This window comes from Seriola dumerili, unplaced genomic scaffold (assembly GCF_002260705.1).
Source record: "Seriola dumerili isolate Sdu_G_001 unplaced genomic scaffold, Sdu_1.0 BDQW01000105.1, whole genome shotgun sequence".
Lineage (NCBI taxonomy): Eukaryota > Metazoa > Chordata > Actinopteri > Carangiformes > Carangidae > Seriola > Seriola dumerili.
The window spans coordinates 1,366,500-1,392,231 of NW_019174360.1; the positions used below are offsets into that span (position 1 = coordinate 1,366,500).

Genomic DNA, 25,732 nt, shown 5'->3' on the forward strand with positions numbered 1-25,732 from the left:
AGCCTACAAGCTCTGAGTTTGTGTCTCTGACAATGTTAAACCAGCTCCAGAGTTAAACTGCCTCCCTCAGGTTCACAACCTGTTGCGTCATGTTTTAACTGACAGATATTCGCAGGAATGGCTGACACAATGACACACACTTCTGCAAATTGTAGCTTTAAAATAACAAAGAAACCAAAAAATAGGTGAGGTAATCAGCTGCAACCACAGAGTTCACTGTGCAACAGTCAGAAAACCACAGCAGGCTGTGTATGAAGAAAACTGGAAATGATACAAAGCATTGCTGTGAACAACCCTGAGAAAATACTGAGGTGATATTAACATATAAATCTTTACTAATGTGAACGTAGAAGTACAAGAACGAGTGTTTTAAAACAGCTTCATAAACATAGAAAATAAAATGAAAAAACTGAAGCTCATATCAATAGTCAAACAAATTTAATCAATGGCTTCGTGTCATTTCCCTCCATTCGTAATCTGTTACAGTTCAGAGTGAGGGTTAGGGTTCGCATCAGGAGCAGCAGAGCTGGAGGACGAATCTGTCGCCTCTTCTACCACCAAATTATTTCCCACATTCGCCTCTTCCTCTTCCTCACCCACAACCTCCTCCTCTTCCTCCTCTTCTTCTTCTTCTTTCTCTTTGGGCGTTTGCTGCTGAGTGGAGCCAGGTTCCTGCGCGTCCATGACTTTCAGGAAGTCGTAGAACTTGACGGCAGGAGGCCAACTGTCCTCAGCCAACATCCCTGCAGAGACGGACCAACACAGAGACCTCTCACTGCAAAGTTCGGTTTGATACAGGGTTAAAGATGATTTCATTTAATACTATTTAGCATCATTAAAATTACGACTAAAACTGCCTGGCATGAAGACTGGAGGCTTTACACCCTTAGGCAGCTTTAAAGTTTTGCAGATCTCCAGTCTCTCCGTGGAGAATGGATGGAATGTGCTGGACGACATTAACAGATAATAATCCTCTCGGTTCAGATGGTCTGACACAAGTCAGATTGGCGTCTTATCTCGGCTCACACAGAGACAAACACACAGGGATCTGAGGTGAAGGGTTAACTGCTGCAGATAGTTGTGCCTTAAAGGCTGAAGTTTCTTTAACAATCATCACTTTCATGTAAAGACTCATTTACGTTCAGTGCATGAGTAACCTGAAGCCTCTCGCACATGTCGTTCACAATCCTCAGACAGAAAGGCCGCAAACTCAAATCTGTACGTTTTACCAACACGTACAACTGGTGCCATATTCCTTTAACTTCTCTCGTCCTTTAACTCAGAAACAGCTTTATTACCACTCTGTTTTTATATCAACTCATGGGACACACAACCTGCCTCTACCCTCTTTATTTCGTCTGGTACAAGTTAATGAAATCCCATTAATCACAAGCATTTGACGGTATCCACTTTTGAAGAGTAGAAACAGACTTGATTTAAAAAGGCAAAGTCAAATAATTCTAATTAATCTGTTTATAGTGTATGAAATAAAACGTGGATCAATAAAAGCCATAAACACAACAGTGCACATAGGAAAGGTTTAAATGCCATTAAATGGCGTCATCGCGTTAAATCTGATGTTGAATCTGTATATTTGTCAGTGGAAATGGGAGACCGGTGTAAGTGCACACAGAGCAGACACTGTGCTGATGATGTGCGGACTGGAGTCAGCCAGCTGGAAAGCCAAGACATTTGTTGAGTTGGAAAGTCATCACTGCAGTTAGCCGCCTAATCGCTGCATGCAGGAGGGCGATCACTGCAGACAGGAGCGTCACTGCGCCAGTTAAAAACACCACTGTTGTGACTGCTGCTCATTTGCTGGTTTTGTAATTTGTTCAGATAAAATACAGACAACCAGAAAATACCTGCATTATCTCCAGCAAGGTGGTTGTTATTGTCTGTTGGTTTGTTTGTTTGTTTGTTTGCTTGTCAGCAGGATTACTGAACCAATTTGCACCAAACTGCTGGAGGGATTAAGGAACAGGCCGGGGAAGAAACCATTGCATCTGCGGTGCCAATGCTGCACACGTGTCTGTCAGATCCGGATTATTATCTGCGTAGGATTGTTTGGAGGTATGCGCTCTCCTTCCCTTCTACTTATGGATGTATTCACCAGCTGGGAAACACATTTAGATGCAGACATTTGCACTTCAACAGCAAGTGCTGAACAGACCTTAATACTCACAACAAACAAGCTGTGAGGCAAATGACTGACTTTATGGAGCAATTACAGTGAAGAGAAAGGGGGAAGTGACTCAGAGAGAAAGTGAGGCGCTTGATAATGTTTCGTTCCTCAGGATTCACCCTGTTTCTGACTGAGACAATAGATCAACTGAATCACTGCAGTGATCCATCTCTTTTGGCTCTACTGGTATGTCTGTTTGGATAACACTTACAGTAATATAGTAAACAGTAAGACCTTACAAAGCCGCTCTCCGTCCGCTTTTGGTTCCAGTTTTTAGGCTTTTTTTAAGTCCAACTATGATTTGGATTTGTTGCTGTTTTGTGTACTAGTCAAAACATGATTCATTAATGTTTTAAAGAACGTCAATGAAGACAACAGAACGGATTTAACCTGTGGGTTAACTGCTTAAGGAAACCATGCACATTTCTACCTGCTTCAGATGCTGTTTCTAGTGAATATATCAATTACTATAGGTTCAAACGTCCTGTGCACATTTATCATATTGCAGACTTTTATTTTGTTAACCACACTTCCTCCTCCGTACCTGCAGGTGAGTGAGTCCCGTCCTCGATCCTCTGCAGCCACTGCAGGACAGAGCGGGCCACGATGGGGGTGTTGGGGGGGTACTGATAGATTTCATCTCCAGAGGGCAAATGGGTGAGGACCAGAGTGGGGAGGGGGGGCATAGAGCCCAGGTATGACCCCAGGACGGACATGCCAGCCGGAGTACGGCCACTGGGAAACACACCAGCAATTAATAAAATACTCAGATAATAATGAGATTGATTGACAACAGTGGGAGGTGCACTTACAGGTGGATCCAGCAGGCTAGATATCGCTCCATCCTCCCCTCCCCCAACTCTACCACTCGTCTCATCTCCCCCACCAGCGCCTGGTTCTGCCTCCGTCCGATCTCGTCCTCCTCCTCTCCCACAAAGAGGAGGAGGAGGGCTTTACCCAGAGAGAGGAAGGACGGCAGGTTTCCCACCGTCAGTTCAGGCTGGAGATACAACAAGAGTCATTCCAGTGATTTCTATTGACAAGTAACTTTGTGTAATCAAAGCCAAACAGGAAGTGGCTGCATGGTGGATAGAAAACAGGTGCTGTGGATACCGAGGGCCCGACTACATAAATATAAATAAAACAGAGAGGCTTTACAGAAGGTCTGATAGAAATCCTTCTTTTACATGGTTAATTAGGCCTTGCTGCATTCTGGGATTGATTAAATCAGGACAACAGCGCCACCAAAAGGAGACAACTTGTCACTGGTTGGAGGTCGTGTTGTTGAGCAACATGTAGATTAAAACGCTGCTGCTTCCACTTCAGTTAATTCCATATGTTTACGTGACTCAGACAATGATGCATCCCTCTGCGGCCTTGATTTACTGCAGAAACCACACATGCACAACTGAATCCACATATGGAGCTTGTTATCTGTGACATGCTGTGAACAATTCCATCTCGGCTTCCAAGAAACACCCACACCAAGTTTTGACATCGTGCGATTTCACTTCAGTTTATTTAAATGAAGAGAAAAGCACAAGCTGAGACCTCGGAATTTTCCATTCGGCTGTATTACTCCTAATTGTCCAATTAGAGTAAAACATTCTCCTTTTTTCAGTGTTTCTCAATGCAAAGATGATTATGCGACACAGACAGACAAATGAACACAGTTGGATTTACCACAGGATGCAGCAGTGCTGTGTTGATGTGTGTGAGCAGCTCTTCAGCCGACGACACGGGCAGCGTGGAGGGACGAGTGTGTGTCCTCCAAGATGGAAACACCAACACTGCAGGGAGGTCGACGGTGTGGTCTGCAGCCCTGAGCAGCAAAACACGCACATATACACACACCATATGATATCAAATATACACACAAACAGACAGAAAAAATGTATTTAAAATAGAAATATAATAATTAAAAAGAATTTAAATCATTATTAAAGACATTAAGGTAATACATTGAGCCAATATAAGACTTTTTAATGACACAGGAATATTTTAACCTTTACAAAATGTAACCATACATTAACAAAAGTAACCTTTCAATACTCGACTGGATTTGAATCCAATTTGAATTTGTATTTTGACAGGCTGCTGATGTGAACTGAACCCGTCAAAAACAAACCTATTTCACAGATACCATCTCGTACTGCCTTAAAGTGCTGGCACAAATGCTGCCTTTAAATGTTACTGAGCAAACACAACTCAGAAAATGCACCTTTTCATTTCTGCGTCATTACTTTGGTGACATTGTGTTTCGCCACTTCCAGATAAAAGCACATGAAAAAAAAAATTCAAGTAAAATCCCAAATTTTAGGATCTTGACTTTAGAGCTGTTACCATTTCTCTGCCAGTTCGTCTGTCAACAGACCAGTCAGCACCTCTCCTCTCAATGACTTCGCTGCTTCGGTAAACACCGGGACTCCTGGCAAGAGAGAGAGACGTCAACATTACACCATCACATGATGTCACATGATGACAGTGGACAGGCCAGTGGTTTGTACAGAGAGCAGGACCGGGTCATGACCTGGTCCGTCTTTCATTAAAATGTGAACTTTCTTTTCATGTCTTCCAAATTCCAAAGATAAAGTTGATAATATTTCATATTTTTCTTGTTGTCAACAAGAAAAAGAGTTTATCACCATGAACACACACACACTGTATTTTGTCTTGACTCAATCCGACACACACCTGCTGCCAGGAACACTCACTTAAGTCCAGATCAGACTGAGTTTAGCACTGTGTTGAGCTGAACCTGGTTTATCTTTCTCTGTTATCCAGCAAGGCGCTGCTGCAGCAGCCAGTCAAATATGTACATTCACATCTTCCTGGTATTTTACATTATAACATAAACACTGTTTCTACTGTTTAGCTTGAAAACAGTTTCTAACAAGTGAACTTTTTTCCTCCAGTTTGAGGAACATTTGCAAATTGCTGTGGCTTTTTAAAAATAAAAAATAAAAGCATAAATATTTGTGACCAGGTTTTTCATATTTGCGTCATCAGCAGGAGACTCTCCGTTGGATTTGTTTGGCGTTAAGAAAAATGCACAATAACACCAACTTTATTCTTTAAGTGTAGATTCATCTCAACCTTTTGACTGACTGAGGCAAAGCTTCAATGGCCATTAAAAAGTTGATGAAATCCAAGTTTTCATATCATCAATTAGAAAATTTCTCAGATCATCAATAGCCAATAATGTGCTGTGATGCATTGATCATGCCAACACACAACTGCCGCCTCCTACCTGCATGTGTTCCTGTCTTAAACAGCCCCAGCACTCTGTCAGGCTTACAGCCTGCGAGCTCAGGGTGAGGCACTTCCTGAAGAAATGACATCACATCCTCCTGGGTGGACAGCGGCGCAGGAGACGCAGGGCGGCTCCTGGTTACAGAACAAAACATGACAGTAAATAGTATAAAAATAATATGTTAAAACATGACAACCCCATACAGGCAGCTTTCACACTGTTATTTCTAAAGAATTACTACGAGTGAGTGGGCAAGACAAGTAAAACTCAAGCTTTTATTTCAAGTAAATGAAAATGGACTCTGCATTGACAGTTCTTTCCAGAGCCCAGAGGTGTGTTTGGACCTGATGGATGTTGTCCAGGAGAAATGGCGACAACAACTCGGTCTGACTGGTCTCATCCTGCTCCGAGGAGAGACTCCTTCATCAAGACATAATGAAAAAACAAAAGCATGGATCCAAGTCTCTGGGAGATTACAGGACAAAGAGGCTCTGCCTGAGGAAAATCTCCTGACTTACAGAGAACATGACTGCACATGAATATAAACACGGGCTCCAAGAATCCTTCAGACTTAAGATGTATTCATAAAATGTTCCCTAAGATGGATGTTTTCTGTCCGGCGATTTCAGGCAGCAGCGGTTTAAACATGTGGACAATCTCTTATGAGTTTATATATATTTATAGTATCTTATTTAAGGTTAGGCCGAGGTCTAATGCAAACACACTGTAGCCCTTTGTTCTTACATGTCATTGACATCACTCTGATGTCCAAAGCAAACATCCCTGCGGGGGAGGGCAGGATGTTTCCTTCACTGTCTTTATCATATATGGAGATTTTTAGAAGCAGCAGAATATTTACTACATCTTTGGATACTGTGAATTTTGAGTTTTGTTTGTTTTTATGTGGATGCCGATCAAGTTGTTTGTTTATTCTGCTCTTTCTGCAGCGACAAGATCTGAATTATCTCATGAATTATCTTATATCCATTTATGTATAAATTTGTCCTAAAATCTGATTAGATCTTTACCCAAGTTATTATCAGGAACAAACACAATCTGTTTTTACTAATAACACACAAATCATTATATATGTTATTCATGCAAATATTCACAGTGTATTTGGAAACAGTATGTGAACCCTTCAATTAACAAAAACATACTCGAGCCAGGAGTCCAGTCGATGAATCCAGATCAGAAGTTTGTGTTAGAGCTAAAACATTTTGAGTTTTCTGTTCACAAGAAACGTCTGCAGATGTGGACCATTCCTCACAAAAAAGATCTCAGGATCAATCATCGACCTGCTGACGCTCAGGAGAAGCTGAGCGATGCAGCAGGACAATGACCCCAAACATCAAAGTCAGTAAATAAAGTGAACTATAGGCTGACTTCAAACGGAGAAAATCCACCTGTTGGATCGGCCCAGAGCCCAGACCTTAATCCAATAAAAAACCCTGTGGAATGAACTGAAGTCTGAGCTGAAACAGTTCTGTAGGAAGAATGGTCTAAAGCTCCTCCTGAACATTGTGCAGCTCTGATCAGCATTTACTGGAAGAGCTGCTTTCAGGTTACTGGTGCCAAAAGGGGGTTCAACCAGTTATTGAATCTATCTACTTCTCCCACCAGCACTGAGAATAAGACACAAAAGATTATAATTGTTTGTATGATATGAGCTTGAACATTTCCCATGATGCAACTTGATAGCATCTTTAATTACACCTGTCCAGGGCCAAGAGGAAGAAACCTGATGCTGACATCACTATGACGTCATCAGGGCTGTTTTTTTCTCTCGCTCCAGTCACAGAAGACGTTCTACGCCTGTTTCCATAGAAACAGTAATACTCTACATAACATAACGATAACGATATCATTTAACTCCTGCTTAGACACAGTCATGAAAAACTCACAGCATGATGAAGCGATGCAGTGCCTCACTACCCAGCATGCCCCTGTAGTGCTGGGCCGACTCCTGGGGGCGGAGCACCAAGACAACGGGGAAGGCCGTGATTGGCTGGAACAGGGCTGGGAGAGAGCCGCCTGGCTGAGCGGCACAGAGGTCGGTCCACTCGCCACAGTCGACCGCGCCCATGTGGACGTCATCGACCTCGGAGTCTGAGGAAAAGAGCGTTGACCAGGAAAACATCAACATCAGGTCACTTCAAAACTGTCTAAACTTATAACTGTAATAAATCACAGTGAAACCTAAAATCATCTGAGATCAGAGGTGGCAAATTTACAATTACATCGAACGCACCGTACAGCAGACTTCGACAGAGATGCGTGAGAATAATCAGGTCTTAAAAGTTGTCTTCAGTATCTAAGTGATCAGGTGATGTACACTGCAACCAGGAAGTGCTAATGACTAATTCAGCTTTTACTTTTTCCAGATTGCCAAAAATGTAAACAAAAACAGAGTTGGATGAAGCTGCAGCTCAGAGCTAACTCACAGACGCCATGGCAACATTATACTTCCTGTTTACATCCCCCAAAAACTCTATAGCTCTAAATATCACAAGTAGGTAAAACAAAGAGTATTTACTTTTTTCTGCAGCCCTGTTAATTTCTTTTGACACTACTAAGACTCAGAACGTCCTCTGAACACGGTCTTATGTTCCTCGACACTGGGTCACAGTGTCAGACCCTGAAAACCTCCACTCCTGTCTCTTACTGTCATCTCCCGATTACCTGCAAGCCTCTCTGCAACTTCAATGAAGGAGCTGAGAAAAGCCATGGAAACAGCATCCCCTGGTGGTGAGAACAGAAACTACAATTAATTCAATCCACATTTAATTATTTTATATCATAATTATTTGCTTCCTGCCCTTTTTTTTTTTAAATAGAAAGTGTGAAAATAAGAACACATCTCCAACAACAGCACATTTCCCCCAAAGACACTGCACTAATGTCAGAGACTGTGTCTTACATTTGAGGTAGAAGAGCACCACCGTCAGGCTGCTTTGTGCTACTGCAGTGTGGAAGTTTTCAGAGGTTAGTTGGGTGATTGAGTCCATGTCCAGCAGGTTGCCTCGGTTTTCATAGACAGACGCTGCAATTTCATCGTCCAGCTGCCCTGTAAACACACACAGACACATAAATACACAGGTATATCTTCTCCCTCGTCCTCCTCCCTCCTTTGCTTCCTGTTTTTCAGTCTTATTCTCTCCATTTTACCACTGGACACTTTACCAAACTCTGAATCCTCGTCCTCCTCTTCATCCTCCTCCTCCTCCTCCTCCTCCCCTCCCTCTTCCTCTTCATTTGAGAAGAGCTCCAACACCTCATCAAGGTTGTGCAAGGTCATATACTTGACTTCAGAACCCTTGAAGTGCACGCACACACACACACACACACACACACACACACACACACACACACACACACACACAGAAGTAAAGCACTCATGGGTAAGAATAACAAGTAATTTAGTTTGTTTATTTTGCTCGTGACCATCATACCTTCTCAGGCAGCCTGTAAGCAACATTATATTCATCAGGAGTTTTCACTGCAGCACTCTGCCTAAACACACACACACACACACACACACACACACACACACACACACACACACACACACACACACACACACACACACACACAGCCAGACAGTGACAAAGGTAGATTTAGTTTTGCTGGAGAAACAGAAACAGGAAACAGATACAGTAAAAACACAGGGGAAAAAAAAACAGCATTTGTTAGCTCTATACAATGTGTTTGTGATTGTAATGTAATTTGTTTTAGAAATGGTATAAAAATAAATAAATAACAATCTCTTATTGGCTCAGAGATGTACCTGTACCTCCTACACACCTGTGTACGAGCAGCAGCAGGGCAATGCCACGGAGCCTCCAGGCCAGAGTGGTGGCTGTGTCCAGGTCCAGGTGCTCGGTTGCGGGGCGAGAGAACAGGAACACCTGGGGGGTCTGCTGGTAGGGGAACTGCGGGGGCGGGACCACGGAGGGGTCGTCGTATACTTCAGACTGGCAGCAGAGAGACACATGCAATTATGTACATGTTAACAGTTTAATTAACTTTAACCTTTTGGACATCCTGACAGTGAAGCAATGATCATTAACGAACACAGTCTGTAATTACAGCAAAAAACAGGGGACAGGCTGTTGTGGTTTGTGCTCATTACAAATAATTGCCCCTTTAATTAAATGCATCCTATTCACCACCAGTGGAGCCTCCATGAGCTGCAGGAAGGAGTGGAGGCTGAGGATGGACAGGGGTTTCCTCATGCGGGTCAGAGGGCAGCGCTCAGAGGTCATCGGGGTCATGAACCTACTGTGAACTCCACAGTGGAGGAACCACACCTGAGACGAGTGAGACGACTCATTAACACTGAAGGAGAGAGAGAGAGAGAGAGAGAGAGAGAGAGAGAGAGAGACAGTGAATACAAACTTTCTCCTGTAATATCTGACCCTCCGTATTCTATGTTCGATATGTGCTGCTCTTTGTGAATCGATGTGATCTGTACTCGATGTCTCAGGTCTGTGTTTCCAAGTCAGGAACAAGCAGCTCTTCAACCAGACTGATCACTTTATCCCTCTGTTTTTTCACAGTAAGACACCTTCATGAAACACAATCTGGGCACTGTGAAGGAAAAGAAAGGAAAAGCAAAGAAAAGAAAAGAAGAACCCACCCTAAATGTTTCAGGACTGGTCCTCCTGTTATGAGGATGAACTGGTATTTGGTTCCATACACATAAGCCGTCTCCATCAGCGACCTGTGCTCTGAAGTGATCCGATCAGCAGAAACAATACAATTAATCAGACACAGAACAAGAGCCAGTTAATCAGCTGTTAAACACATCAGAGCCTCCTTGTTCATACCTTGTGTTCCCAGACTGCGGACGTAACCCAGCACGATATCCTTCTGCCCCCTGGCTGCTTTCTCCATGGCCAAGAGGTCGGCGTCTGTGTGGACGTACTTGACCTCTTCACGCAGGATGGCGCTGGAAGAGAAAGAGAAGAGCTTCTGTTTACAGGCTGGGGTTATTATTCACGTCTGTATGAGATGATGATAAACAGCATTAAATGCGGTGAAATACATAAATAAGCAGCAGAAGAAAACGTTATCTGTCTCGAGTGTTTTAGATACAAGTGCAGACTGGAAAGTAAAATCTCCCACAGCTGTGTGGCATTATAACTGAGGGAGTGTTGCTTACTTACAACAGGACTTCAGAGACTATGGAGTTGACGTCAAACACAGTGTCCAAATCCAAACCCAAGAACTCCCTGCCAGCCCTGACACAAAGACGTGGGCAGAGTTAGAGAGAGACAATACACTGCACCAAATACTCTGTCGCTGGTTTATTGCTGTTTTAGAGAATGTGCTGATTCACCTTCATAGTAGTTTGTGGTGCTGTGGAAGTGTGTTCTGACTGCTACTTCTTGTTCGACTGATGAATATAATTTTAATAATCATGAGTCGATGTAGAAGTCTTGTTTGATTTGACTCTGGAGGCTGTTTCTGTAATGTGATAACCAAATGGTGAGAGTGAGGTTTCCAAATTATGGTGTGGGAGGCTTGACGGGTTGGTACATGCCACTCTTCTAAAAACAATGTTAGTTATCATCTTTTAAGGCTCTGGTTTTTGCATGTTTACCACCAGTCAGCAGTTACAGCAACTTGAGTCTCAGTTATAACTCAGTCAAATCTGAACACAGACATGATACACATATTTTAGATTCAGTGTGACGTACACTTTCTGAGGAGATCATTATCTCAGATGTCCTTCGCAGATAAACACCCACAAACATCTCCTGATAACTTCAGCATCAAAGCAGTGACAGTTCTCTCTACATCCATGAGCACATTGCAAACAGCATTTCCAAAATGTAAAGGAATACAGGCTAAAAAAAACGTGTCTCCAGCTGTGGCCCAAAGCGTAAAAACTGTCCTGTTATATACTCTCTGGTTATTTTTTGAGTTTTGTGACTAACCGTCACTGAGTACTTCAAGTCTACACAACCTACCTGAACAGAAAAGCTGTGTGCAGTAGCCTTTCATCAGTGCAGTATGTGTGAACCGGCTCTTTATTGCAGTTGACCTGAACAGAGAGAACCGAAAGCTTCGGATCAGCCACACATTCACTTGCTGTCATCTGTGTCCAAATCTTGAAAAAACTTGAAAACATGAGCTTTAACATCAACTTCTTTGACAGATGGAGCACTTTATAACTATGGTTACCTTGCCAACCAGTACTCCATAATCCTGCAGAACTTCAGCCGATTTCTCCAGCTCCACCAGGAAGAGAGAGATGGTTGGAGAGACTGGAGACAGAGGTGGCAGAGAATGAACACTGTTATCCTTGATAAGTGACAAGAGATGCTTTAAATAGCAGGCACAAGATGGAGATAAAGGATCGTATCATTTGAATAAAGAATGGAACTTGACATGGCGTTTTTAATGTAAATGAATAAAGACATATTTTTATTCAAGTGTCACCCAAAGGTTCCTCCCGACCTGAACTTACATGACACCACTTGCCTTACATGCAATGACGAGAGGGAACAGAAGGAAAGCGACAAATTTAAACATACAATGCTGTACAACAACCCCTGATTACTGCAGCACAATCTAAAAATAGACAAACACAAGATTTGGTGGTGTGGGCTACTTTTAGACGATTGTCCAAAAAGGAAAGCCTCAAAGAATCCATCATCACCTCCTGCCCAAGTGTACCAAGAACTCCTGCCTTAACGACTTCGGAGCAGTCGCCCTAACATCCATGGCCTTCAAGAGACGTGAGTGTATTGTCTTTGCGTGCCTGAAAACCTGCTCTACTCCCCTACTGGACTCTTCTCAGTTCAAATACAGAGGCAGCAGATCCCTTGAGGGTGCAGTTAAACCGACTCCCCAGCGAATCAGCTTTCAGATATTAGACTTGTCCAAAATTCATTTAAGAGATGTCACGTCAGCATGTTTGGCTAACTTTGCTGTGCATGTGTGAAATATCAATATGTCTGCGAGGTAGCTAAATGCATATGCAACACCCCTGTGCTGAAAGGAACATTTGAAGTGAGCAATGGCTCTGACGAATACATTACAATACTGCTGCCGGACATGTTCTCAATACAAATGTGAGTTGTTTACTTTTGCTACACAGTGAGCGTCCTACCTTTATGCTCAAAATAGATAAACATCATCTTCCCAGAATGCAATTTCTCATAGAAGTCGGCAGCGGTGTATTCAATTAGGTCCGATGTGTTGGCCTTCTCTGTGCATCCTCCTGACCTGGTCCACAACAGGACAGCAGCAATACACATCCACATTGTGCAGAGCAGACTGTATTTTTCTCTCTGTGAAACCAGGAGATGCAGAAGTGTTATCAGCATGGAGGAGTAAACAACAAAAGCACACATGAGAGAAAATAACTACGTTGTCTGTGCATTAATGTTTACTAGACAAACATTTATGAATAACAGAAACAGGAACTGTGCTCTGATAGTGTTTTTTCATGCCTAATCTCTCAGCTAAATGTCTACACATGAAGCAGCTGTGTCCCATTTATTACTCGGAATACACAGGCTGTAATGATGTCAGCTTTAGTTTCCAAAGGGTTACTCCATGTATGGGTCCCAAACAAACTATTAACACTCACTAGTAGTTCATAAGATTTGCACTGTTATATCTGTTGGTCTCTGAATAGAAACACGAGAGCTGTGAGCAAAGGAACAAGTAGTGACAACAGAGATGCTAGCTTACTGTTACCTGAGAAAGTCGGGGGAGGGTTAAGGTTCAACTTTTGTTTTTCCAAGTGGCAAAAACGTTAAAAGCCACAGTTACAACCGTGGAAAACGGAAATAAACACATTATGACGCCAATTATAAGCAGGAGTTTTTTCCTAGGAGTGTAAAATCCAGAGGAAAGTCCAAAAATGGCTTTAGTTAGGAATTTAGGTGATGCTAATTCATTAGCTATGCTTGTTAGCTGCCTATTGGTTTATATTCGTCCATGGGTTTTTAGAGCTAGCTAAAGTTAACACCTGTAAATTAAGAATAAACACGTCGACATGTGTCTGTGGGAGGTGTAGGCCACAGACATGGCTAGTTTGTAAGCTTATTTTTCGCGAAGCTAAACAGTGAAAGCTGAAAAATGTGTCTTAGAGGAATGATGCTCCATCAGTCAAGCTAATACAGTTGAAACTGTATTTCCGGTTACCATTTGAAAATAAAATCCTACATTGGCACGTTTGTTTTTGAGTAGTCCATACTACTCAGTACGATGAGCGCGACAATAATTCTGTACGTAAATGTAGTTAATGGGAATAAAGTTGTTTTATAGTTATAACTTATTCGTTGTTGTCCAAGGTTGTTGTCCCGTGCAAATCCAAACTTTTCGCTTTTATTTTGAAGGCAACACCCCTTTTCCGCAGACGCTGCTTACCTCTCACAAACTTGACGTGACTTTCTGCGAATTTGTTTTGATGCCTCTCTTTCTGCGAGGAACGCCCACGTGCTCCTATGAGCCAATCGGATTGGGGAGCAGTTTCGACTTGAACAAATGACCGATCACAAGCGTGCGGAGGACGGACACCTCCACAGCTGACATCATCATAAACCAATTAAGTGAGAGCGCTGTGGAGGTTGGGCGGCACGATTAACCAATGGGGAGGGGGGCACTGAGAAAGTGGGCGTGGACAGTTTGGTTCACTGGCGAGATTTAGCTCGGAAACTGGCTCGAGCTTGTGCCCCCGGAGTCAGCTGTTTCACATGAAAATGATACGGGTGTTGAGCCAAGATGGCGCCTCAAGCAGAGCTAGTTTCCGCTTTAATTTAGAGCAAGGGGCGGGTCTTAAACTGCATCACAGCTGATCTGGAGGTTTTTCCCCCCTCAAGTTGTTTTTTGCGGAGAGCAGCTTTGCAGAGAATCACAGGGGGACCTCTCTCTTGTTTCCTCTCTCGCCTTCTTGTTGTTTTTTTTTAACCCAGCTTCTCTAAAAACTAGACTCCAATTTTTCTTCAACACAATATCGGATTGAAAGCCCGGCGCAGTTTCAGCATGCCACTTGTTTTCAGAATAAACTGCTATTATCGCAATTTTTCACTCGAATACCCTCGTCTTTTTGTCATCCACGGTGAATTTAGCCCAGGTCTGACCCAGTTTTAGTGCTTTAGCCTTCACAGCATCCCATGTGTTAGTGCGAGCCGCCAGTGGAGATGTTTTCGGCAGGAGAGGAGGTTAATTCCCATTTGTTTACCTCACTGAAGGAGTCCCCTGGAGCTGCAATCTCCCCAACACTGGAGCTCAGTCTGACAACCATCTACACTGTCCTCTACTCTTTCCTGTTTGTTTTCGTTTACCTGCAGCTCTGGCTTATTTTGCACTACGGACACAAGCGCTTCAGCTACCAGAGCGTGTTTTTGTTTCTGTGTTTGCTGTGGGCAGCGCTGAGGACGACCCTCTTCTCTTTCTACTTTAAAAATGTGGTGCAGGCCAACCAGCTGCAGCCTCTGGCCTACTGGCTGCTCTACTGCTGCCCCGTATGCCTGCAGTTCTTCACCCTCTGCCTGCTCAACCTCTACTTCACACAGGTAGGACTGGACTGTGTGTGTGTGTGTGTGTGTGTGTGTGTGTGTGTCTGTGTGTGTGAGACAGAGAGAGAGAGAGAGAGAGACAGAGGTGTCTGAGAGGGTTTGCAGTGTTTGAGTGTATGTGTGTGTGACCTGATTTCATAAAATAGCTGACACTGCAATTTTGTTCTCAGTGTATTCATTTGATTTCACATGTAACGCCATACAAGCAAATGCCAGGTATTCTAGTCTATTCTACTGTATTCTGCCGAGTCCTCATTTGTTTGTACCAACATCACCCAACACACCGTGGGCAAAAGCTCTCCAAAGATACTCCGTTAGCTCAAGTTAAAGATACATCATGAATTTGCAGTAAACGATAAGTTGTTGTTTTTTAGACAGAGGCCCAAATGGATGTTCTAGTACAAACAATCAAATCAGAAGTTTCATGTTGTTGTTATTGTGAGCAATACCAGATCATAACAATGCATTACACAGTATATTATCCACGGATAGAGGTTGCACAGTACTGCGTGTATGACTGATTTAATGAGACACAAATAAGACAGAAGTTCTAATAAACAGTATACTGTGTGTTCATGCACAGAGCAGCCATCTTGGATTTTGATGTTCTGAAATCCGAATCGGAAATCTGACGTTGAAATTTCTGAAATTTCACACTGGGAATTCAGAAATTCCAACTTCCCAGTTTAAACTGAATGCACCATTAGACTAATTCAATATATTGGATAAACTATGATCTGAAATAATCTACTAATGAATTAACCTAATTATTGGTTAATTGATTAGTAGATCAGTAGAAAAACACGCAGTTTACTGGCAGTTTACTGGCTGATTAACTGATTAATTGAGAACATATCAGCAGAGCGGAATAATTTAGAATGAAAATAGTCATAAATTTCAGTCCTAGATTAAATTTAACACATTTTTACAGCTTTTAGGTCACTGTGCACAGCCAAGAAACAGTCCCTCAGATAACCCCGTGTAAATCAACAGCTTGTTCTCATACAAAACAAGCAAGATATAACGTGTTGGTTACTGAGCTTTTGAGGTGCTGGTAGATGCATTTTATTGCCTTTGGATAGCTTCCACTCTTTAAGCTACGCTAAGATAAGATAACCATCTTCTGGCTCCAACATAAAACTTCACTGATGGACTCGAGCGTGATATTTTCGTCTAATTCTTGGCAAGAAAGCAAATAAGCGCATTCCCTAAAATATCAAACTATTCCTTTTAGCAGCTCAGCATGCAGTAATGTGCGTGGTCAAGATGTAGCTGTTAAGACATGTTTGTTTCCCAACTTTAAAGTCACATTTTTTGCTTGTATGGTTTCCGCAATAGCAGTCATTCCCCGCAAAATGTATCTGCAGCAGTGGTTTCCTCTTCCTCAGAGGGGGAAATGTGGTCACTGTGATCATCGCTGGCCTACATAGGAGAGTGGGTTCACTGACTTTGACTTTTTGATTTGAGAGCTCTGCAGATTGACTGTTCATATCCCGGGGTGAGAGATGTGAAGTTCTCCTGGTAAAAAGCTCAGTGTTGCATTAAGTCCTGGCCTCCATTGACGTTTTCTGTCCAATACGTGGACAAGACTGAAGCAAATGTTCCTGTTAGCAGCACGTTATCCCAGAGGTGTGTGTGTGTGTGTGTGTGTGAGAGAGGGAACAGTTGGTCAGTCACTGTTGTTTAACACCTGCCTGCTCCAAATGTCAAAGACCTGTTTGTTTCTCTTGAACACCTACACGCTTTGGGGCCTCCAGTTGGTAACACCACGGCTTCAGAGGCAAACACAGCACGTAGCTCTATCACATATATGGGTGGAGATTAGGTAATGAAGCAAATGGTGTCATCTGACTGCTGAATAAACACTGTAGCACATCAGCTGATCTTTGACCAGTTAAGTTCCTACAAACTACACTCATTTCAATAAAAAGTAAATGTCCTCCTTTTTTTTTTTTTTTTTTGCTCTTTGTGTTATGTGCACGAAAACGGACATACCTCACATGTATGTGGCAACAGCGGCCTTTTCCCTTTCCGCCATCACCAACAAAATGGTGTTCTTCCATATCTGCTGAACCCATCATTATAGGTTTAAAAATATGCATCTATATCTATGGTGGGAATGCCATGTGACTGGCCAGCTCAGTGAACAAAGTTTTCCTGCCTGTGGTTTGTGTCTGGCCTGGTCAGACCTGAGTAATATCATATTTTCCTCTTCAGCAGAAACTCAGCAAACTGGAAGCTCCGCGACCGTCGTGCCGCAGCGCTGCAGGTCTTGACCCATATCCAAAGAGGGCACACCTGTCTGAACGTTTAACATTAAAGATGCTATAATCAATATTTTTACGTTAACAACGGAACACATACCTACTTTTATATGAGGGGTTGTTCATAGTGACAAACCCACAGAGAGTTATCGCTAACTATTTAGCTTCCTTTAGTTCATCGTTTCAGTTTTTGTATCCTGCAACTTTACCTTTATCCCATTTTGTTTACAGGTCAGCTGGTTGGCCAATACGCACATGAATGATAGACTTTCATTGGACGACAAATTGCTGTTCTTTTTTGTGTGTTTATGCGACAACTATCGGCTGAGAAATACACAACTTGTCTAACATTTTCCCCTCCTGTAACCGGACAAACCGACTCTCCTGTGCCCCACCAGGCATTACATTTTAAATCATTCAGGCCCCTCACAGGGTTCAAAGTAGTAATGCAACTAATATATTGAAATTTTATTTCTCAGTCCAAGGTAATCTAATTGTTGCAGCTGTGGTCCACAAGATAAATCTCAAACGTAACGAGATGCTAAATGAGGTTGTAGGGAATCAAATATATTCCTTCCACAGAGTTCAACGGTTTCTTTAATTGTTTTACTCCTTTAGGACTCAGTAAGTGATTCAAATAAAACACCTGAGAAAGTGCAATCACTGTTGTTGACCTGCTAATGCCAAAAAGGTTGGGAACCACTGTCTTAAACTATAATTAATCAATGACACAGCGTGAGGCTGCACTCTGTTTTAATTATTTTAGGGGGAACTTGAAGTGCCCTCACTGTCTGATCAAAGTGTATAAAGCATCATCACTCACTGTTTGTCTCCAGAAGCTGAACAACAGTGCAGAGCTGTGCTGTCTGCACACAGACACAGAAACTTTGACTCCAGTTTGATTATTAATTTGTTTAACCAATGTCACAGCGCAGTTCCTGCATTAGTGCTTCACTGCTGGACAGCACTGTTTAATGTTGAACTCGCCGACGGTAATAAACACCGTGAGCTGAGAGCTGATATAACATCAGGCCACATGTGACACCGTCTGACACACACACAAACGCATGTGTGGAAATACTGGTTTTCTGATGACTCAGGCCGATGAGGCCCGACCTGTGATTTACTTCCCCGGAGCAAATTTTACGAGATAAGTACACATGTCAGTTAAAGACTCCAACACCATCTCTACTGAAAGAAAATGTTGATTTAGCCGTATTATACATAGATGTCTGTGGCGCGCACACACACACACACACACACACACACAGTATACATACAGTGTGTAATCTGGTTGTTCTCTGTTGGCTGGTTGCTTCATTTCTAGGTTGCAAATGACCTCCTCCTGGCCTACATTCTCACACAAAAGGCTGAGTGTTGATGTGTGCGAGTGTAGGTGTGTGTGTGTGTGTGTGTGTTTAAACTGAGTGTTGACTGTGTTGCTGTGTGCCAATATGAAAAATGAACCATTATCACCAGTAATCGGATCATTTGAAGGGTCTGAGAGACTTTGATTAGACTGAGCAAAGATAATGTTGTTTACATCTGTTTGTGCCACTTCATAACTTAATAAGCTTCTTTTTTTTTTTTGCATTTTGGTAAACAACTTTTCAAAAGCAAAAAGTCATTCCAGGAAGTGAGTGTTAAACTAGATCAGTGGAGGCCAGTGTCCCAGCTTCTGTACACTTCAATGGGACTTGTGCACACTTTGATGTTTGTTTTTTTTTTAAGGTCACTGCTGATAACATGTTGGCAGCAAAGCAGCTGGCAGTTGATATGTTGTTTTTGTCGGCCAGTCTTTAGATTATTTTCACACCAGACAATACAATCAAAATAATAATCTTTAGGTTTTGTGGTGTTGAGCCCCGGGACACTACAACAGGCATTTTTAACTATTTCCTGACATTTTATAGACAAACAACAAAATAATCAATGAATGGAAATGAAATCAATATAAATAACCAAACAAAGAAATCAAAATGTAAAGCACGTTGCTTCCTTTACATTTTTCCTTGGATCAGCAAATGAACAGGATGTTGAGTTGCTTAAGTCGTAGAGAGAAAGAAGCAAAACAGACATTTATTGATAAAAAAATGTGTGAACGTTGCAGATGTTTCCAAACTGAGACAACATTGTTTTAAAGTCCAATTTAGATTATTATATGCCTGTTTTTACGTTGCTACAGCGCAGATCTGCTCTTTAAATTACATATACGTTGTTCTGTCTGTACAGCTGCTAACAAGCCGCTGGTTCTTTGTTGGGCCATTTACATAATGTGACTGCATTACACAGCTTCTGGCTTACATCTCCTTCTTATCTACAATTAGGAAAGGTTAACAGATAATATTACATAACAGTAGATAATAGAGATGATATTTGTCTAAATGTTGCTGCCAATATGTCAGTCCCTTTAATGACTCTGGTTGTTTATTGTGCCCGACGGGGGATTTGGCTCACAGACAACAATGAATCATAAAATACTAAAACATTCAGCAACGATTTAAATAAAGAACAATAAAAACAAGTTAATGCAACATCACTGTTATTGTTGCTTATTACTAAAACCGACAGAAGCCTTAACACATCAACAGCTGCTTTCACCATGAATTACATTTTATTTTAAGAGCCAACAGCAACAGAATAAAAGACCTCATATATATGTGTTAGTGCCTCCGCTGTCCTGATGGAAGCGAATGAAAGTGAATGTGAAGAGGCTGCTGGGAGACCGGGAAGATGACCTGTGCTTTCTTTGCTGATGCACGTGTACAAGGACATTTGGGTCCATGTTACAAAGCAGTGAGCTTTATGATATTATTGGGTTTACAGGCTTTTTTAAATTTTTTTTGCATTGATTTGATTTGAACTTATTTCAAGGACCTTGTTTGTGAGGTATTTTATTGACCAGATCATCCAACAGACATTTCTATGAGGTTATTTTTTGCATGAACAGTTTCTGAATTGAATTTCCAAAAATGTACTTAATCATTTGCAGCAGTTTGTCCTGCTTACCTTTTTCTTCTTCTTCTTCTTCTTCTTCTTCTTCTTCTTCCTTGCCTTTTTCAGCTCACCTGTAATCACATATGAATTTCAGTTTATTTGTATTTTATGCAATTAAAAACATTTTAAAAAATATATATATAAACATAACATAACATTAATTATGCATTTCCTCCTACAGTTTTAAAATTAATGTGTCAAATCATACCTGCAGATGTCAAAATCAGTCAAATTCAATGTCAAGTGTGTGTGCGTGTGTGTGTGTGTGTGTGTGTGTGTGTGTGTGTGTGTGTGTGTGTACTTCAGTGACACACAGGAATCTCCTCAGGCTCTGTTAAGTTCACACTCTGCTCCTAAAAGAATCTCACCACCACTTTGTCCTCTGTCCTCCTACCTCATTTTCACATGCTCCACTTGGTCTTTATTTTATTAAATGAATTAAATATCCCTTGTATAAACTGATAATACATTGTTAAAAGATCATAAAAATTATATATATGTAATAATATATTTTCTTTTCTTTCTTTAGGTGATGTTTAAAGCTAAAGCCAAGTATTCCCCAGAGCTCACCAAGTACAAGTAAGTCTGTTACTGTATTGATGTTGCTGTTTTTTATGTAAATTGCAGTTTCTTTTTTTTTTGGTTTGTTCGTAATTTGACTTTTAGTTGGAAAATATTTCAAATGAAACTGTCAATATCTACATCTAATGTCCTTGATTGTTAAAAGCAGGAATTCAGAGTATGGTTGTATGGTTTTAATAAGCTATCTCCAGACTTTGTTTGTCTGCTTCGACAGAACAATATGAATTTTAATTAGTTGTTGGAAACTGTAGGAATACATTTGTTTTGGCCCTCCTCTTACTGACTGTATTTCCTTTCATCTTTATCTCTCCAGGGTTCCTCTGCGTTTGTTCTTCCTGTCTCTCAGTATATTTTTCCTGGTGGTGAATCTGACTTGTGCGTTGTTAGTGCAAGGAGCTCTGGAGCGCTCAGAATCGCCAAGGTAAACAACAACACAAAAAATGCTATCAATAGAACATTTCCTCCTGCATATTAGTGTGTGAATATGAAGACGTTGAGTTATTATTATAACAAGTTAATAACCTTCATGTCTCCAGTGATGGGGGGATCAGACATGCAGTCCTGGCCCGTGTCCTGATCAACGACAGTCTCTTCGTCTTGTGCGCCATCTCTCTGGCCGTCTGCATCTTCAAAATTGCCAAGATGTCCTCAGCCAACGTTTACCTGGAATCTAAGGTGAAACCATAACATCACTAATTGCAGACTGCATTTTACTCAGGCAAAATGATTGCACGGCTGCTTTGTGTTGAGAAATTGAACACTGATAACTAAGGCTGAACGATATGCAAAAAAAAATCATATTGGGATTATTTTGGCAGATATTTCAGTTGTGATACGAGTCACAATTTCAGGTGAAATGATCGTTTTTGCATTTAAATTTTACTGAAAATTTAAAAAACATGCTTGAAGCAAAAGAGCATTTTACCTTATGTCTGGAGAACATGATTTGTATGCTGTATGTATGATTTGTGGTGCTAATAACAATGCAAAAGATAAATTCATTGTCATCTATTTGACAGATATAAACAATAAATGGGGACTAACGCTTATATTTATGTCGCCTAAAACTCAATTTCAGTCATTTTGGTGACGAGAGACCTGTGTTATATTTGTGGATCACATCTGTGGCCCATATCTGCCATTCAATTACAGGCCAATAGCTGTGATACATGAGTGTAAGCCTGTAATAACCGCAGTAACTCTTCCTCCAGGGTACGTCTGTGTGCCAGGCCACCGCCATAGGAGCCATGGTGATTCTCCTCTACACATCCAGAGCCTGTTACAACCTGGTGGTGGTGGCTCTGTCGCCACAGGACAGACCTAGCCCCTTTAATTATGGCTGGTACAGCGTATCTGACCAGGTAATGTACCAAGCATGATGTAAAATAAGATATATAATAACAATAATAAGATTTATTTAGCCAGAAACCTAGACTCCAGTGTGTATGTGTGTGTGTGTGTGGACAATCCATGTTAGGAGATTTGGGAAAGCAATGCTTAGTGGGGTAAAGGGCTTTGTTTGGCTATAAATAACCATGTGTGTGTGTTTGTGTCTGTGTGTCCTGACCTACATCAGGGCTCAGGCCTTGAGATGGGCAGCCCATCTGAAAGTGTTTCATCATGTGTGTTTCTGTGTGTATGTGCACAATGTGTATGTGTGGGCATAATCTGACATCACAAATTATTCCTTTAATCTGTCTGTATAACAGCTGTCAGAGGCGAGCATCTCATTATGTCCCTACTCTGTATATTTGTGTCTCTGAGTGTGCATCAGTAAATAGCTGACTGATAATTTCCTGTTTGTGGTGCTTTTAAATGTTAAATGTAGCTAAAGCCAAGGAGTGCTAGGGCTAAATGAGCCGTATCACCAGTGCTGGATAATGAATAACTCAGGGGGGGAAAGGTTAGGTCACCGTTTGCAGAGTTACAGGAAAAGTTTGACATATTGGCAAATTCACTTATTCACTTTGTTGCCGAGAAATTAGAAGATCGATGCTGCTCTCGTCTTGTGTGTGGTAACTACCTAGCTTAGCATAAAGACTGCAACACGAGGAAAGAGCTAGTGTGGTGTGACATTTTGGGAGATACACTTACGTGATAGTTTAATGAGTTATATGATAAGATTGACACGACTCTCTTCTTTGTGAGGTAATTACGTAGCCAGAGCTAGCAGGCAATTAGCTTAGGTTAGCAGGTGGGGGAATGGGAGCATTAGCATGTTCCATCTTGTTACTTTAATACATATACAAACTAACATATAAAAACAACAAGCTAATGCTTTATTGTGAGTTGGTAAGTTGTATTAAATGAGTAAATCAGTGCATCATATAGTGTATGTGTGTTACAGGCTGACGTGCAGGAGATCAGTGGTGAAGCCTACATCGTGTTTGGGATCATTTTGTTCTTCTGGGAGCTGCTACCGACCAGCTTAGTGGTGGTTTTCTTCAGAGTCCAGAGACCCAACCAAAACCTGGTATAACAACACCTTTAAAGTGCAAATGGACTGTGGACTTTCTCAAATCTAACAAACCATAACGACACTTTAATATCTCTATATCTGTCAGGCTCCAGGAGGGATGATCAACAGCCACAGTTTCAGCTCCAGAGCTTATTTCTTTGACAATCCTCGACGGTATGATAGTGACGACGACCTGTCCAGAAGCATTAACAGTAGGGCTGATCGAGCCAGGTGGGCACACACACACACACACACACACACAAGCACAGATAGTCTATCAGAATCTGTTGTTCAATTAACTGATTTGCCTTTATCTCTTATCGTCTCTCTCTTTCCTCACCTCCTCTCTCTGCCTCTCAGCCTTCTCTCCACCACTCCCCAGCTGGGTGCATCCAGTTGGTATGGCTCCATCCAATGTAACGGGACTCTGACGGCGGGCGTTGCGTCAGCCCAGCAACCGCCATCTTCCACCGCCCCCGTCCTCTTTGCCTACGGGAACATCCAGAGTCACCACCACCACCACAACTACTACTCCACCCCACAGAACAACAACTACCACCACCATCATCACAGTAACTTCTATTCCACACCACAGAATTATTACTGCGGGTCTCAAACATATTTCTGCACCCCACAGAATTAAGCATAAAACAGACTAATATCTTAATGATTGTCTGCATTTGCGTCACCATTTTGCTTCCCCAACTACATCAAAGCAGGTACCTTTGAGAGATAATCTGAAAGATTGCTGAGGACCAAGTTGGGCATAAAAATTGGTTTACCAATTTATTGAAGAAATGTGGTGGAATCAGCCACTGGGAAGGTGTTGTGCCATGACAAACTGCTTTTTGAGGACTTGCACCATCTGTAAATGGCGTGAATGGACCAGAATAAAAGCAAGCGCAATCCATGGACCAGAGTTTTAGCACCAATATGGCTAATACACCTAAAACTGCAAAGACCAAACCTTTACTGTTAAATGTTTTGGTCAGATTATCATTTTTAAAAGTGGAATCATCAGGGACCAGATAATCATCGTTCTCATTTTCTCTTTTTTGCATTCCTTGCAAATTTTATTCAGTTATGCTTCTGTGGGAGGTACAACAATGCATAGAGAGGATCCATGTAGCAGGCTTATCAAGTTAATGTGGCTAATGCTAATCTGTAAATCAAGATGTTATATTCACTCAGCATTTGTCAAACTTTTAGTGGTCAAAAATAGGTTGTGTTACTGTTTTTAGTGGGTACGCATATGATCCTAGCGTGCTAATAAACATAAAAAAAGGGTCATTTAGGCTGGAAAAAAAAAACAGTGAAGGATTGACTTTGATCCTCAAAAAGACTTCTCTGACTATAAAAACCAAGATTTATGGTGTTTCTCACTTTTAGGTCTGACTACATTTGGACAGGAATTAGCTGTTGCTAATTTGCCTTTAGCTGTTCGGGTAGTGAGGGCTAGCTTCTAGCCGACGCTAACAGTTAGCTTAAACTCACAATCTTTTTAACCACCAAAACGAACAAAAAGAGACCCAACAAAGTTGAAATACGAAAAGAAAATTAAACGTTTCCATCACAGACTTTGTTTTACTAACTTATTGGTAGCAAACACGTTTTCAAACTGTGATAGTTAACGGAGCTATTTGTAAGTTTTGCTATTGCTACGTAGCTACCGTTAGCATTAGCAGCTGTTTACTTACCAGTCCATAAGAAACGATGCGAAACTTCATTCCTTCACTCGCCAACAGCTGTCTCTAGCAGTGAAAACTCAACACCAATGTTAACTCTTGTCTGTATCGCGTCCTTTCTTCCACTGAAGTTAGCATGCTAACTTCCAGCTAGCCAGCTAGCCTCGGCCCGCCTCGTCTCTTTCCGATAGCGATTCACCGTAGCCTCTATCCCTGAGGATGTAGCGCTGCTCAGAGGGTGTATTATAACCTCTTGTCTTGCAAACGCAAAAATGGCTGAAGCTCTTGTCAAGCAACAATCACCACCACCTGCTACTGGCAAGATACCACATGCAACGGCAGAGAAAACTTACAAATAGCTCTTAGCTCAAAAGCTAATTTGGTGCCACACAAATAGAAAGTTGTACAAACGGCGTTAGCATTCTTGACTTTAGCCTGTCCACAAAGTCCTACTTTACAATGGATTCTTGTATAGTTTGACATGTAAAATAAGCTTCTTTTTTTTTGTGCAATTTTCATTACTGACAGGAATCAAAATACTAGTAAATTTATTTCACAGTTCACAAATATCATCTGTGTAAAGTTCTTGCAGCCTCAAAATATGTGCCGCCAAATCCAGGCTAACCCACAATTGTACAATAGAAACTATGTGAAAACCTAAGACTGGAGTGGCCAAATTCCGTCACAGTGCAACTACATAGCCTACACTGTCAAAACGCATTTTACACAGCAGCAACGTTATCAATATGCTTCAGATTAAAGTTGCAAT

The 25,732-nt window shown here is 41.6% G+C and overlaps 2 protein-coding genes across 3 annotated transcripts; one reads left to right on the forward strand and one right to left on the reverse strand.

The window, feature by feature from the left end:
* Window positions 1-416: 416 nt before the first annotated feature.
* On the reverse strand, window positions 417-18,532 carry txndc16 (thioredoxin domain containing 16). 2 transcript variants are annotated; one of them, XM_022746490.1, is made up of 20 exons: window positions 18,522-18,532; window positions 12,559-12,739; window positions 11,628-11,710; window positions 11,414-11,487; window positions 10,607-10,681; window positions 10,268-10,389; window positions 10,078-10,168; window positions 9,608-9,776; window positions 9,243-9,412; window positions 8,891-8,951; window positions 8,622-8,754; window positions 8,359-8,505; window positions 8,121-8,180; window positions 7,343-7,547; window positions 5,436-5,572; window positions 4,529-4,613; window positions 3,869-4,007; window positions 2,998-3,185; window positions 2,730-2,920; window positions 417-743 (listed from the first exon to the last, which is right to left on the reverse strand). In XM_022746490.1, exons 2-20 carry the CDS (start codon window positions 12,710-12,712, stop codon window positions 481-483), a joined length of 2,547 nt encoding a protein of 848 aa, XP_022602211.1. In that variant the 5' UTR covers window positions 12,713-12,739; window positions 18,522-18,532; the 3' UTR covers window positions 417-480. The 2 variants fall into 2 exon arrangements, with proteins under 2 accessions (XP_022602211.1, XP_022602210.1); XM_022746489.1 differs by lacking the exon at window positions 18,522-18,532 and adding an exon at window positions 13,152-13,547.
* Window positions 14,302-24,986, forward strand: gpr137c (G protein-coupled receptor 137C). Its single transcript, XM_022746491.1, has 8 exons — window positions 14,302-14,974; window positions 20,768-20,817; window positions 21,134-21,241; window positions 21,357-21,495; window positions 22,032-22,181; window positions 23,168-23,293; window positions 23,385-23,509; window positions 23,639-24,986. Exons 1-8 carry the CDS (start codon window positions 14,600-14,602, stop codon window positions 23,919-23,921), a joined length of 1,356 nt encoding a protein of 451 aa, XP_022602212.1. The 5' UTR covers window positions 14,302-14,599; the 3' UTR covers window positions 23,922-24,986.
* The last annotated feature ends 746 nt before the right edge of the window (window positions 24,987-25,732 follow it).

Coding starts and splice junctions, on each gene's coding strand:
- txndc16 (XM_022746490.1), bottom strand. CDS start 12,712: ATGTGGATGTGTATTGCTGCTGTCCTGTTGTGGACCAGGTCAGGAGGA. Junction 9,777..10,077: donor CCAGTCCTGAAACATTTAGG/GTGGGTTCTTCT, acceptor TCTCTCCTTCAG/TGTTAATGAGTCGTCTCACT. Junction 9,413..9,607: donor TCATGGAGGCTCCACTGGTG/GTGAATAGGATG, acceptor CTCTGCTGCCAG/TCTGAAGTATACGACGACCC.
- gpr137c (XM_022746491.1), top strand. CDS start 14,600: ATGTTTTCGGCAGGAGAGGAGGTTAATTCCCATTTGTTTACCTCACTG. Junction 21,242..21,356: donor GAGCGCTCAGAATCGCCAAG/GTAAACAACAAC, acceptor TCATGTCTCCAG/TGATGGGGGGATCAGACATG. Junction 23,294..23,384: donor AGAGACCCAACCAAAACCTG/GTATAACAACAC, acceptor TATATCTGTCAG/GCTCCAGGAGGGATGATCAA.